Here is a 14720-nt window from a genome sequence, read left to right as displayed (position 1 = left end):
AGGAGGCAAGTGAGCTGCTGTAACATGGACCATGGTGGCAAATCCTTGAGTTTGAAGATGGGAGCCTTGTATACTTACAAAAAAAAAAAAAAAACTAGATATGGTACTCGTTACTCAAAAGTGAAACGAAATGCGTTCTTGTTACTAACGACTTACTTTTCCGTTGCCAAGGATGTTTCACTGAGCCCAATTATGAAATCCACATATCGATATTCTAATTGATATTTTACGATGAATTTACTTTCGGTAGCAGTTAGTGCTCGAAATGCACACTGGTTATTTTCCAAGTATCCCCGGGGGTCAGCGACTCCAGTTGAGGCTTAAAACTACGCTGTTTCCAGGTCAAGCTCGCAGCATTTACAAGTGCATAGTCCTCATAATCTCAAAATAATGCCTCAGCAAGGTCAGGAACGCCACAAGCTGGATTTCCAGAAGGCTTTATGTGGGCAGTGACATAAACGTCGGGAACCCGCTCATTCCTCATCGAGGTTAGAACACCACGTACGAAGCATGGGGACGGTGAACTCATTTCAGAAGGTCGTCCATACAAAGCCAAAAGGGGAAACGGAGTGGGTGAAAGAAAAAGAACAGCAATGAGTAACTTGGAGTAGTAAGTTGCCCATTTTTGTAACAAAATCCATTACTATTTATAAAGTTTAGAAAGGTAACTAAGCTGTTACTTATGAAGGGAATTCCCTTCATACTTCCCTACCTGTTCGCTGGATTTCTACCTGTCTAAGTCCTTACTTAGTTGCTCAAAAGAATAACTCGTTACCCAGCATGCTTTGTACTCCCTGGAAGTGCACGCACATACCAATTCCAAATGACAGTGTTTCACCCAACGTGATAAAAAATTATAACTGGTGAGGTACTCGCCGGAGGATCAAGGGACTTTCGGCAATTACCTTCTCGGAACTTTTGCCGCCGTTTAGGAAGTCTTTGGACAATTTTTAGTTGAGGGAAATTTAGTTTTTCAATTGAACTTTGCAAACTGCCAAGCGAACCTCACTTTTTTTTTTTTTTTACAGAAATATGAAGTCGGCCAGGGATAACCACAGACCCAACAAAAACTATGCACGGTATCGCAGCAGAAATAGTAAAAAAAAATTAGGAAAAATTCGGCTTTAGCCCCGCCTGCTGGATTGCCTCAAAGAACAGTGCATGGAAGTTGCGGGGAGAGGAGGAAGTGTTCCCGCCTCTTGTTTTACCTGTCTTTTCCCCACCCGGACCTTGATGCTGGTGACAACCGACTTATCACGAAGAAAACAAAACAACCATTTTATCACAAAGAAGGCAAAACAAATGAAGGCCGGGACACTTCCTGGACCAGACGCACATTTCGTGCGCGCTTCTTTGCGAAAATCAAGCAGGCGGAGCTAAAGTGTAATTCTTACTAATTTTTTTCCCACTATTTCTGTTGCGACTGCACGCTTTTTGCTGGGCCTGCAGTTGTCCGTGGAGGACTTCATATTTCTGTAAAAAAAAAAAAAGAGTGAGGTTCACTTGGCAATTTCCGAAGTTAATTTAAAAAAAATTTTTTTTTCCACAATTAAAAATTGTCCAAAGCCTTCCTCAATTGTGGGAAAAGCTTCCAGAAGGTGATTGCTAAAAGTCCCACCATCCTAAGCAGAGTTACTTCACCAGTTAGAATTTTTTATCACTTTAGGTGAAACACCCTGTAATTAAGGTAACTTCACGTATACGAGTCACCTCGATGTTCCTGTGCTAATGCCTTCACTGTCCCATCACCCTGACATCATGTGAGCAAATTTGAGCTCAGAGAGAACTCTTGTTATGTCCATACTGGTGATGACCCCATTCTTAATGAAGCTATCGTTCTCATTTGCTTTCATGGAGCTCTCTGGTTCCTCACCTAGATGCTTGTCATAAGCTCCACATTTCTCCAATGGTCATCTAACACAACAGGAAAGGGCGCTTTCCTTGCAAGTCAGCCAAGGATCTTGCTGCTTTCAGGGCCTAAAAAAGAAAATACCACTTTGATATCGAGGCACTTGGGAGTTCAGCACATTTATTGCTCTTTTGAAACTAAGCTTAAGAGGTGGGTTCTTGGCATATGTGAAAAAATTCTATATAATATATTTTTTCCTTTGCATTCATTGCATTTAAACAATTTTCTATATCAAAAACTCAGATGTACCTGACAAAGATATTGGTTATGCAACTCTCTGTCATGGATGTAATCACTAGGGCCCGGAAATACAGGCAGGCATTTAAGCCTTTGAAAACACTAGAAATAGGCAACAAAAAGAAAAACAAAAAAGGAAAAGTAGGCACGCTAATCTGGTATGCTCCTTGGTTTTGTTGGCGTTCAGGACGCTCCATCCTGGAAAACTTGCCGATTTAAAGGCTACTGTACCATAGAAGCTTTCACTTCTAATACAGGAACGCTGAGACGGCCTAGAACCACGCTATGTAGTATATAATACTTTTAGTTCTCTACCCTCGAAGATCTCGAAAGGCCAAATGGTATTTTTTTTTAAATCAAATATACGTGAACCCTTTCTAGCAACCGAAGGTACTGAATGAAACCAAACACAAAAAAGGAACAAAAGGTTACAGATAAGCCGCGGGACGCGTGTAGTTTTTAAGATTTTCTGGCAGATAAGCCGCACTCGCAGATAAGCCGCAGGCAATACGAGACGACTGAAAATTAAACCATTAAAAGAATGCACCTTGTACACGTGTTTAATGCTCCTTTAACAAACACCACATGTTATGGGTCGTACCATGGTGTAGTCTTAACACGCACTGTGTCATGCACACTTTATGTAAGCTTCAAAAAGTAGAAAATTACGCAAACTGGCATAATGAGGCAATTTAGAAGAATGTGTAATGCTTTATTTAAAAAAAAAAAAGTCTGATAAATATGTTTGCATAGTGTACTTCTCAACCTTACACATATCCGCTTCTTCATTCCATCAGTCGGCTCTGTTCGTTTGCGCTTATTCTCAGACACGTTCGATGAATGTCGTACGACTGCAGCAGCTCCTTCTTACCATATGACCAAGGACGCTGCTCTTTTAAGCATGTCAGACAACGGCATCATGAGTCACCACGAAAGCGGGCCCACATTTTGGCTGTTAGAAGTCAGGTCAACGGTCACAGTAAAGAGGGTAAAGTACACGTGTTCGTCCCTAGTTGTGCTGAAAATACTGGTCATTGTAAAAAAAAAAGTCACATTAAGAAAAAATAGTTTTTTTTGTTAATGTGTGTGTTAAGGGAGGCAATTTCCCTGATATCCCCCCCCCCCCCCACACACACACTTTTGGAGTGGCATCACAATTACATGCCAATTCCTGGTGACACACCGAGACGACACGGAGATATTTTTAGAGATTGCAACGGTTTAAATTGAAATGTTTAAATTAAGTTTTAAATGTTTATATTGAAAAAGTTTAAATTAAATTGAAAAGTTGCTGTTATTCTTCAAGACAGACTCGACAGGAATTAGTGACCCGTCTCAAAATGCATTACGTATTACTTTGATATCACGTGATATCTGTCTGCCAATCCGGGGCGGGCTCCCACCGTTTTCCTCTGGAAATATAGAAGGTCCCCACTGACAAGTTTGTAGAGGCGTTTAAAATTGATCAGTACGAAAAGTATGAAGAACTGAGAGGTGATGACTTGTGTGGGTCATCACTCATCACAAAGCCAAGCTCTACATGACAGTATCTTAAAACATGTGGTTATATTTCACGTTACAGTCCCTTTAAAACTTGATGTTCATGCTCCTCACACCAGACATGTGCGGACGCAGCACAGCTTGTGGAAAAGCTCCACACTGCAAAAGCGTCAGCCTGAGAACAAACTGAAGCATGACACCATCACGAGGCTTTAAAAAAAAAGAGAAAGGAAAGGACAGAAATCCGCTTGCGGAAGAACAGCAAACAGCCGAGATTTATCAGTCTGAAGAAGAACTAATCGCTTTTCCTGTGATTCTTCTTGAGCTGCAACCACAGATTGGGACACAGTGACACAAGAACTCGTGAATTCGGAAAGTTTAGACGTGGACATGCTCGAAAAAGGCACGCTTCTGAGATACAGAAGTGTAAGTGCACCCCCTGCAGGGGGTACACAGGTGAAAAAGTTAGGAGGGTGTCACTGAATATTTGGGTGGTGTTAGGGGGGTTTAGGGGGGTCTGACTAAATCACTGGATGTGTCAACTTCATGGGGGCTCTTCTTGGGAGCTTGGTTTTCAGAAAGCCATTTCCCGCTGGTGTTCAAAACATTCGATAACAACGGACAACGGATTCCGTCAACTTTTCTGGCGCAAGAGAATCCCTACCGCAATACATGAAAAACAAATGTGCGTCTCATAGCGCGCAAGGAAAAACTATAATAGCTCATACCATTGCTGATGAGTCGCAGTCGGACTGATGGATTTGTTTTCTTCAGAAACGGAAAGATACTGTGCAAATTCATTTGACATGTCTCGGAGGGCACTTCACTAACGTGTGCGAAAATAATGCACAAACAAGTAAGAATGTAGCTGAAGATGCTCACCGCATGACGTGTACTGTAGTGTGCTAACCAACCAATCAACTCATCAAAACCAACCAAGTATGGACGCAATAGTAGTGCGTAAAATAATTTAAAATGCTTCGAAAAGTCAACAACAAAACGCGCGTCAACAAAACAAGCCAATCGTTAAAGATACCTCTATCCGTGGATGGATGGATGGATGGATGATGATGATGATGATCGTGTTGGCCGTTCCCTTTATACCGGGCGGACAGCGTTCTGCGGGGGCAGTGCGCGTCCTAGCCTAAAAACACAGTTCCTCAGTCTTTTTCACCAGTTGTGGTCCTGTTATTGTTCCTGTGGGTTTTCTCCCACCACATACTCAGACGTCGTTTGACTGCATCGACGTATTTTCCTGTGCCGAATCCAAGCGCTTCCTCTAGAGATGGCGCTTCTATCGTAGGTGTCAGCTTCGTACCACGGAGGAGAAGTAAGGAGACCGAACTCCGCTGAAAAACGACGTCCCAATTTATCGAGTCAATTGTTGGCCGCGGCGCGGCGCTCGCGTTCCCTCCGGTACTAGCTCCGCGAAATCGCCTGCACGGCAATGCGCCGTTTGTGCTCGAGTACTCTACCAAAAAGCGTTCAAAACGAGTGTTTGTTTGATAACCATAAACAACGGTGTCTCCAGTAGCGAGTTAATATTTTCTGGTCAGCTACAATTATTTTTTTCTTTTCTTTTTTTTCGATTTCTGCTACCTCGTTTTTGTCTCATAGATGGAAGCTACCTGTCCGATAAAAATGGAATCGGAAATAAGAAGAGAAAAAAAACGAAACTTTAATACGTAAGACAAAGGTCTGACTTGCCAAAGGTGTAGTGTCGAATGCCTCCGACGGAATCCTCTGTCGCTTCTTCCCGGCTGTCTCGGGTATCGAGCCCTTCTCTCTGTGGTGCGCGCGTACTTTGACCGCTGCGCTAACAGCCCAAAGGAAGCAAACGTTGTTCCGAAAAGCCACATTTGATTGGTATGAAGGAAAGAAAGTCAGGAGGGAAGAAAGAAAGTTAGAAGCTGTGTAATCGAAAGTCGCCGGATGCGATCTTTCCGGAATCGCGCGTTATGTGGGTCGTTGCATAAACTGGGACTGAGAAGTTTTATCTCCGTATGTGTCAAGCAGTTAAGAGACCTTTGTGTGTGTGAATGGGGGCAAGGAGGGGCGGGACGCTCTGATGATGGGACACGGTGCGGTTCCGAAGGTTCTGGCACTTAGTTTCTTATATCTTGTCATGCATGCCAATCGCTCGCTTTTGGGAACTGCAAAATAAAGTCGGGATCTAGTCTCTAATTTATGTTGACGAACACTGAAATCTTGAACAACACATTACTTCTACATTATACACTATCGCTTTGGTGTTCAGTTTCAAGTTACTTCTGTACAAGCATATGCTGCTCAAAGCGTTGCACCGGATATTTTACCACCACCACCACCAAAAAAAAGGTCCAATACTGCAACACCACCAATGTATACCTGCCAGAAAAGCTAAAAAGCCCTAATTCCAGTAGATATGGGATTTACCCCCCCCCCCCCCGGTACACCAAGATGAAAATCGTCTTCGAGAAACAGGAAGTGCATGCACTGAATCCTGTACCGCGCGTGTGCAAAACCTGCGACAGAAGTGCGTTCTGGTACCTTGGTATTAAATTCGTGTAAGGTGGCATGCGAAATATATGTAACTCTCTATCCCAGCGGATACATGACAATTACGACAAAAGGCTCCTGTTTCCCAAAGCGTTGTGCATACGCGACAACGCTCTCGTGCAACAGCTAGAATGCAAATGCGGATTAACCAGCCCAATGACATCATTACCCTACACTGCGAGGTGTTCCCGGGAACTAATACTGATCAATGCAAACCATTATCAATGTACATCTGGTGGTCGTGCGTTGGCGGTGATGTAAATACGCGTACCATCCTGTACGATGTCGGATAACAACCTTTGTGCTTCTTCGGGTGTCATGATTTATCGCAAATAAAAAAAGAAAAAAGAGAATAGCTTCTTGACTGCGAGAGCACCACGCTTACGGAGACATTGAAGCCGTCCAGCCAACGCGGAGCCCCCTTTACGGCGGCTTCCCCGCATTCTAAAATAAAAGCTTCTCGCTTTGCACTAACAAAAACTGTAGGCGAAAAATTCACGGAGAGATTGTTCCTTGATGCACGATAAGCGTGTTTACTTATCAAAATATTTTTTTCTGCTTCCACTGGACACACAAGTACATCTGAAAGAGTGCATTACAGCAACCTTATTTCAGAGGAGCAAGTACCTGACGGAACGCGAGCGCCGCGCCGCGGCCACAATTAGACTCGAGGAATCGAGACCACGCTTTCTCAACGGCGGCTCGGCAGAGTTCGTTCTCCTTACTTCTCCTCCGTGCTTCGTACATTCCACTACGATGTGTGATATCGATTCTCGGATTTCTCCACAGGCGGCGCAGTTGAGGTCCATATCTGTTCCGTCCGGCTGTGGCTTTGATTCAGGATCCGGCTCCATGACCTACTACTATACTAGAGACCTGGACATGCGCAATGCTCCCAGCACCGGGGTAGTAGTTCTGGCAATCGCCGCTTGGCTATGGGATTTGGCGCTAGCTCGCACTATTCGTTACCACGTGACTTGTCGAAACCGCGGCGATGTATGGTAGCCTGTGTTGACAACGACGACGCAGTATGAGAGAGATAATAGCGCGTGCTTAGCAACAGCCTGTGTATCAATGCGTAGCAGACTAAAGGCGGTGGCAAGGGTGATTCCCTCTCCCCAATAATGCTATGTGGCGCTTGCAGCGGTCACTAACGTAACTAACCCGTGACCCGTCTCTCCCATAGGGGATCGCCAGCTGTCCAGGTCTCTAGTATAGAGTAGGTCGTGTTCCCATCCGTGACCGCGCCGAACCTTCATCCACCATTCTCGTGTTCGTAGTACTCCTGCGCGTGCTTCAAATAACAGTGAGCTTCCAATGGAGTTGTCGTAGATCTTCTCAGTGTTGATTTCGTTTTTCCCTTTCACGTATGTTTGTAGTGCCGATTTCAGTTGTGCGCCCTTTAGCCAATTAGAGGTTTCCCAGTAGTGAACCTGCTCACGGATCTCCCGTCCGCTGAGTATCGTCTCGTCGGATAGTGTCATTTGCGCTATGCCTACTTCGCTCATCAGTGTTCTTGTCTTTTTCCTCCAGGCAGTGGAGGTGTCCATGTAGATAAGGTGTCGGTATATCTGGTTAACAAGGTCAGATTCAGGTGCTGTTCGTAATCTTTCTTCATAGGAGATTTTCGCGACCGCTTCTCTGGCTTGGAAGCTAGACCATCCGAGGTCACCCTGGATGGCAGCGTTTGGTGCAGATCTACGTGTTCCTAAAGCCGTTCTGCCTGTCTCAGTCTGCTTGTTCTCGAGGAAACGGGTCGTGGTTGCTGCTATACAGAGAACTGCGTTGCCGTATGTGAGGCTTGGAACCGCCACTGTTTTCCAGAGTTCACGTAGCACTTCGAATCTGTTGAACGACCACAGAGCCTGAGCGCGGAGCATACCTGCCGATCTGCTTGCCTTGTTCTTTAGTGCTGTTTCATGTTCCTTTAGGTAGTGGCGTTCTGATGTAATTATTACTCCTAGGTATTTAGTTTGCTGTGTGATTTCTACGGGTCTTTCTTGTAGGGTGAGTTGTGTGGAGTCATCCCGGTGCGTGTCATTTGTCCAAACCATTGCTTTGGTCTTCTCCGCACTGAACCTTAGGGCGAGTCGTTCTCCACTCTGGCTGCAGATATTCATTAGGCCCTGCAGTTCTTCACTGTTGTTGGCTAGTAATAGTATGTCATCGGCATATATGATTCCAGGTACCAGTTGTTCCGTGAGTTTGCCATCCTTCCAATACGAGATGTCAAAACCCATATTTGACTTGGCTAGGTTACTTTCAAGTTTTACTATGTAGAGCATAAAGAGGAGTGGTGATGCTGGACAGCCTTGCCGTAATCCTTTTGTCACTTGGATATCATCCGTCTTTATGCCCTCCCAGCAGCCTGTTATTGTATTTCCGGTGTAGATGTGGTTTAGAAGGTCCACGATGCTCCTTTCTATGCCACATTCTTCCATCTGGTGCCAGAGAGCTTCATGTGCAACGTTGTCATACGCCTTCTCTATGTCTAAGAAGCAGGCCCATAGGTTTCTCTTTTCGATTGTAGCCATTTCAATGCACTGGGTGAGTATAAAAAGGTTGTCTTCAATCCGCTTGCCTGGTCTGAAACCAAATTGTAGGTTCCCAATGATTCCCTTTTCCTCAATCTGTTCTTCTAGTCTATTTTTGATAATCCGCATGAAGACTCTGTATACTACTGAGGTTACTGTAATCGGTCTGTAAGACGTCAGGCAGTTTCTCTCTCCTTTTCCTTTGTAGATGAGAGTCACTCGGCTGTTCTTCCAGCTTTTGGGGATGTTTCTTTCTTTTAACATGTGGTTGAAGAAACTTCTCAGCTCCTCGAACCTTTTGCCAGTGATGTTTTTGAGTGCACTTGCTGGAATGCCATCTGGGCCCGTCGCTGTGTTAGCCGGTGTATTTCGTATTGCCCTTTTAAGTTCCTCCTCTGAAATTGGTTCTATCACATCATTGCTTGCGTTTGTCTTATGGTCATTGGCGAGTTTTTCTGGCTGCGGGATCCTGGTTATTTGTTCATTATCTGAGAAAAGGGAGGTGAGGTGGTCTGTGATGTGTTCCTGTAGCTCTTCGACAGTGAGGGGGCGGTCTTCCTTTGGGTGTGTTATTTCTTGTTTCGGGCTTGGTTTCTTGTTCATTTCATTTACGTGTCTCCAGAATTTCCTGGGTCCATCTCTTCCACTATTTCGTATTGATTGTAGTAATTTCGCATTGAAAGTTTTCAGTTTATTCTGTACCAGCTCATTCATCTCTCGCTTGGCACTCCTGTAGAGGTTCCATGCTGCCGTAACTACTTCGGCAGGCTTTCCATGGGTGATGGCATGGCGGTGTTCTCGACATGCTTCCTTCCTTTTCTTGATGGCTCTCTTTACTTCGTCATCCCACCATGCTCTATGGTGCGATTTCGGGGGTTCTGATTTGTGTTTCTTATCCTCTATCAGATGAAGGGCTCGATCCGCCCAGGCTCCGTAGTCCGTTATTGACTCTGTTTCTTCCTCCCAGGCTTGCATGATTTCCTGCATTTCAGTTTCAGAGATGGTCTGTCTGGACTGCAGGTGATTTGTTCGGCCAGTCTTCTGTGGGAGGCCTAGTTCTATGATCATTGTCCGATGGTCACTTCCCAGGCTTATCTCGTCTTCACTGTCAATCTTCAGACAGGTGAACTGACCCATGCATTGTTGGGACATGATGCAATAGTCGATGTTAGATTTATTGTGTCCATGTATACGGGGCGTTGATGGGGACGGTCAGGTTGGCTATTATCAAGTCATGATTCTCTGCGATGTTCAGTAACCTCTGGCCGTTCTTGTCGAGGCGACCATCAAGCTCTTCCAGGTGTGCATTAAAATCACCAAGGATCATGATGTCATGCGTTTTCTTGAGGTCCTCTATGTCCTTCTCTAGGCACTTGGCCATAGTGATATTTTTCTCTTCTTGTGCACCAGTCCACCAGTACACACCAGCTATTGCTAGTTTCCTTTTGTTTAGTGTGGTCTCAATCCACATATGCTCACTGCAATTTTGTTTAAATCTTCGCCACGGTCTTGCTGTTGATCCCAGAAAACCAATTCCTCCCCCTCTTCGTTCCCCTCCTACTCTGTTCAACCCTTCCCATGCAAAACCGTTGATGGTTGGTGGAGTTTCGTCATCACGTAAATGAGTCTCTGCCACCATGAAGGCTGCTAATTTCTCACTGTGTAACACTTCAGTCATTTCCAGCCATTTCCTCTCCTGGCGTCCACCTTGTATGTTCAAAAAGGCTATCTTTAAGTGTTCTCGTCTTTGCGTCCCCCTTCTCCCCTTCTTTCGCCGTCGTCTCTGCTGTTGTAAACGTCTCTTTTCACTCCTCCTTTTCACTCCGTTCTCTTGGCAGGTCGTCACATCTAGTATGTTCTGGGCGGCGGCCACCTCCTCTCTCTCTGGAGTGTCGTCAGTGTCTGGTTGATCAGTCTGTAAAGGTCCCTGTATGGGTCCCGTCTGTTGTCCTGCCAACTGGTTTGCTCTCCCCATCTGTTTTCCTGCCAACTGGCTTGCTCTCTCCATCTGTTGTCCCGCCAACTGGCTTGCTCTCTCCATCTGTTGTCCTGCCGATTGGTCCGTTCTCTCCATTTCCTCGGTTGAGATTGCCGTCGCAGGCCCAAAAAAAACATTTACTTTACGTGCAAACCAGTTTCCAAGTATGTGGCTGCCATCCCTGGATAGGTGTATTCCCTGAAAACCTCCATTCAGGCACTCACGTAGGTGCCACGAGGGGTCAACATAGCTAATGTTGTGTCCCAATTCGTTGCACATGTTCTCCAAGTCTTCATTCAGTTCGCATATGGTGGGTATCAAGTTGTCGAGGCTAGGATCACCTGTTCCTTTTGGTATTGGGCATACTTCCCAAAGAGTATTGGGGAACTCTGGGAGCCATTGTTTCAGCTTGTTCCGCAGGTCTGTTATCACTGTTTGGTTTTCGGCATCATTCAGGATATCCACTAACCCTGCATGGATGATTACAAGGTTCTTTTTTGTGTCTTTCTTTAGCCTTTGTTCGATCTGTTCTAGGATCTCTGATATGCTAGCGCCTGGTATCCCTATTACTTCTACTCTTTTGTCGTGGTCCACTCCAGCCAGGGTAGGGCTCTTTGTCCTTTGTATGTTCGAGTCACCTGCAATTATGACTTGTCTGTCTAGTTTGTGACTTTCCGCTCGGTCTTGACTTGTATGTGCAGGCTGTGCATCTCCGTCCTCGACAGGGAGTGTCGTTTCCTCCAGGGTCTTGTGATGGGTGCTAAGCCTCCTCTTACTTCTGGGTTGAACCACCGCCGACTGGTATTTTGAGGCCTCTTCTAGGAACTCTCCAAAGTTTGAGTGCAGCTGCACTTTCTGGGGGTTCATAGCCTGTTCGTCTTTCTCGGGGTCCTCATTAGCCCCCACTTGCATCCCCTGTATTGGTTCATTCTTACCCTCCTTGGATGCATTTGTGTGGGGTTGCTGTTCATCATTTGTGTGGGTCTCCCCTATTGCGATCATGCATTTGCAACATGCATTTCTTAAGGTCTGGACCTTTTTCTCCAGAGAGTTTCTTTTTTGCTCTTCATCCTCTGCTCGCTTTGTCCATACTTGTTCTGCTTGTCGAAGTTGTTCTGGGGTCACTCTATCATCCTGGTACTTGGCGAGCTGTATCTGTATTGCTTTCACCTCCTCAGCCAAGTCTTTTCTTTGTTGCTCATCATCAGTGGTCTGGTTCACCTGTGATCTTTCATTTGTCTGTAGCAGGCGGGTCTCCAGCACAGTGTACTCACTTCTGAGGGCGGATAACTGTTCCTCCACTCTTAGTCTGGCTTGTTTTTCCTCCTCTATTTTTGCTAGTAGGATCTCCCTACTTACATCCATCATGGTGCATATTCTGCACTTAAAAGGAGACTTGACCGCTGCGTCCATGTCATCAAATGGTGTTTCGTCCAGGAAGACCCAACGCCGGCATATTTCACACTGGATATCGGGACCTGGATTCTCATTTCCTTCACCATCATCTTCGCTATCCGCTACTTTCGGTTTGTCACATTGCTGTGACGCGGGCTGTCCTTTCCGCGACCTCGCCATGTGGACTCCTTTCTAGGTGGGCCCAGCCGTCCCTCCTGTCGTGGGAGATCGTGGAAATCCGTACAAATAAAAGCTTTTGGAATATGTGCCACGGAGTCGATGATAGGGAAACTAGTAGGGTAACTAATAGGGAAACTACTTCTATGCTCTCCCCTTGGGCGATAGCGCAGATGCACAACCTAATGTGCGAAATCACGCGATCCACAACACGAAAATACAACGTAAAAACAGCTATAACAGCAATGTACAACTTAGTACATCTGCGCTCACTGATCTCGATTGTGATCTGGATGGATAGTGATCCCATCAGTGTTGCTAAACTCTCAGGAGAGTAATCCGCCAGAAACGCACTGCAATTCCGCCAGAATCTGCTAAATATTCCGCGCACGCCACTAAAACCCACTGTTTGGCTATTTGGGGCTAAGGAGGTGAAGGGCGATAAAGGCTTGGGGTCGACACACGGAAACTAACCAACAAAGATATGGGAAGGTCGAGCGGCAAGGCCTTGCAGCGGGAGTCGCGATATTCCCAACACAGTCTTTCTTTTTTTTTCCTGAACGCCAAGAGGAACGATTCGACAAAAAATAAAAGGACACATTGTAGAAAAATAATAACTATGGTCACCTGACAACATAACAGGTTCTTGTTTGAGTGTGGCAAAAAAGTACAGTTCGGCCTCCTTATTATGTGGGACAGGATAATATATGCCTTCTTTTCTTTTTTTAGAATAATTTCTGAAGCGTAAATTTTTACTCCAGATTTCGTTGTGTTGGATGCTGAGGTCTCAGTTAATTCAATCTAAACTTGAAAAAAGGTACGAAGGCAGAAAAAATAGGCGATGTCAAGTTGCCGGTGGTGAGTAAATCAAAAAGTGATATTAAACGGTAGGAACAACTTATTTATTTACACATGGTAAACAAGACTTTCGTGCACGAGACTGCACTTCTTCAGGTTACAAAAATATATAAACATGGTACAGGCACATATATACAGTTGAAGGGGGAGTTCTGGCATGAGAGATGCTTCTCATGCCAGAACTCCCCCTTCAACTGTATATATGTGCCTGTACCATGTTTATATATTTTTGATTTATTTTTGTTTATATGTTTTTTACTGTACTGTATCGCTACGTACCGCGTTTCCCAATGTCAGTGATCTTTCTTGGAAACATCTAGGGATCTGAAAGGAAACTTGCGGCCCTCTGCCTTTACGTAGACTACTTCGAGCGGCAGTGGCTTACCAACGTTCATCTTTGGAATTGGTTTGCGGATGAGGACGATCTCCGCGCAAACAATCACGCCGAAGGGTGGCATAATTCGCTGCGCATGAAATTCAAGAGCCAACCCCACATGACGTTTTCGAAGTTCCCCGTCGAATTTGAGTCAACCGTACACAATGTAAGCACAACCAGGTAAGCAACAAATTCGCATAATCAGGGAACACCATCATGATAATTAATAGAATATAGCATATATACTTCCTCGCTTGCTCTCTTTGTATTCATGCCTCTTATCGCCATTTGCAGGTACGCATTCGGCTGCTGTTGAACGGGGATTCGCCAAGCAGGAGACGATACAAGAGGCTCGCTCTTCCTTCTCATGGGCGTACGGAAAATACAGCTCAGGGGAAATGATGCTGGGAAACGAAGCACCCTTCACAGACGTAACAGAGCAGTTTGCTCATGTTATCCAGGCATACCTGCAGCGCATGTCCCACTTGCTGGGCCATGCTAACTAATAAGTCAGTTGTTCAAATGAAGAAAAGAAAAAAAGAACAACTAAACAGAGCAGGCTGAGCATTTGTTTCTCGTTTTACTCGGTGTATAACATCTTTCAGTGGGAATGTTTAAATCTTACCTTCAACTAATAAGTCAGTTGTTGGAATGAAAAAAAAAAAAGAAAGAAAAATAAATAAACAGAGCAGGCTGAGCATTTGTTTTTCGTTTTACTTGGTGTATGGCATGGCATCCTTCGGTGTGAATGTTTAAATCCTACCTTGAATCGTAAACGAAGCAATTGTTCACTCGCATTCGGAGATCCCCCTCCCTTTTCGGACGAAACAAGCGTTTGGACGGTACGGTTATTTGGACGGGTTGGGCAAGTTTCCCCCCCTTTGGTTCAGTTCGTCCAATGACCACTATGTCCAATTTTTTTCGGACATGCTGAGTACTTGGACGTTGTGAATACTTGGACGAAATAAACATTTGGACGAATCGGGGTGCTACCGGTTCAGCGTAGCGTCACTAGTTCAGTTGAGAATCCCCAGTGACCCGGAGTTCCTTATCTTCCTCAGAAGGCTTCCCTTTGTTTGCGGTGCAAAGAACGACGGGTACAGGTTTTGGGTCATCCAACGCGCAACCGGCAAGAAGTGTCGAAAGATGGAAAATCCAGGGAACCGGTATCGAAAAATTGGCCGTATCTCAAAATAACGTAATCGAAGTCCCCGTTGA

The 14720-nt window shown here is 45.2% G+C and overlaps 2 protein-coding genes across 4 annotated transcripts in view; both read right to left on the bottom strand.

Annotated features, from left to right (window-relative positions):
* LOC135378733 (uncharacterized) overlaps nt 1-4706 on the bottom strand; it is a 32824-nt gene extending 28118 nt beyond the window's left edge. Inside the window, exons 1-2 of one of the 3 annotated variants that reach the window (XM_064611821.1) lie at nt 4683-4706; nt 1874-1977 (exon numbers count right to left, since the gene is read on the bottom strand). The gene's annotated coding sequence lies outside the window, so the exon portion shown is untranslated. The other 2 variants (XM_064611819.1, XM_064611820.1) reach the window with 2 other exon arrangements.
* A 5186-nt stretch (nt 4707-9892) lies between these two features.
* LOC135388711 (uncharacterized) lies at nt 9893-12525 on the bottom strand. The gene has a single exon (XM_064618446.1). The coding sequence runs from the start codon at nt 12269-12271 to the stop codon at nt 9893-9895; it is 2379 nt and encodes a 792-aa protein (XP_064474516.1). The 5' UTR covers nt 12272-12525.
* Nucleotides 12526-14720: the final 2195 nt, after the last annotated feature.

The sequence above is a fragment of the Ornithodoros turicata genome, chromosome 1 (assembly GCF_037126465.1).
Source record: "Ornithodoros turicata isolate Travis chromosome 1, ASM3712646v1, whole genome shotgun sequence".
Lineage (NCBI taxonomy): Eukaryota > Metazoa > Arthropoda > Arachnida > Ixodida > Argasidae > Ornithodoros > Ornithodoros turicata.
This window is presented reverse-complemented; position numbering and strand designations above follow the sequence as displayed.

Coding starts and splice junctions, on each gene's coding strand:
- LOC135388711 (XM_064618446.1), bottom strand. CDS start 12,271: ATGGCGAGGTCGCGGAAAGGACAGCCCGCGTCACAGCAATGTGACAAA.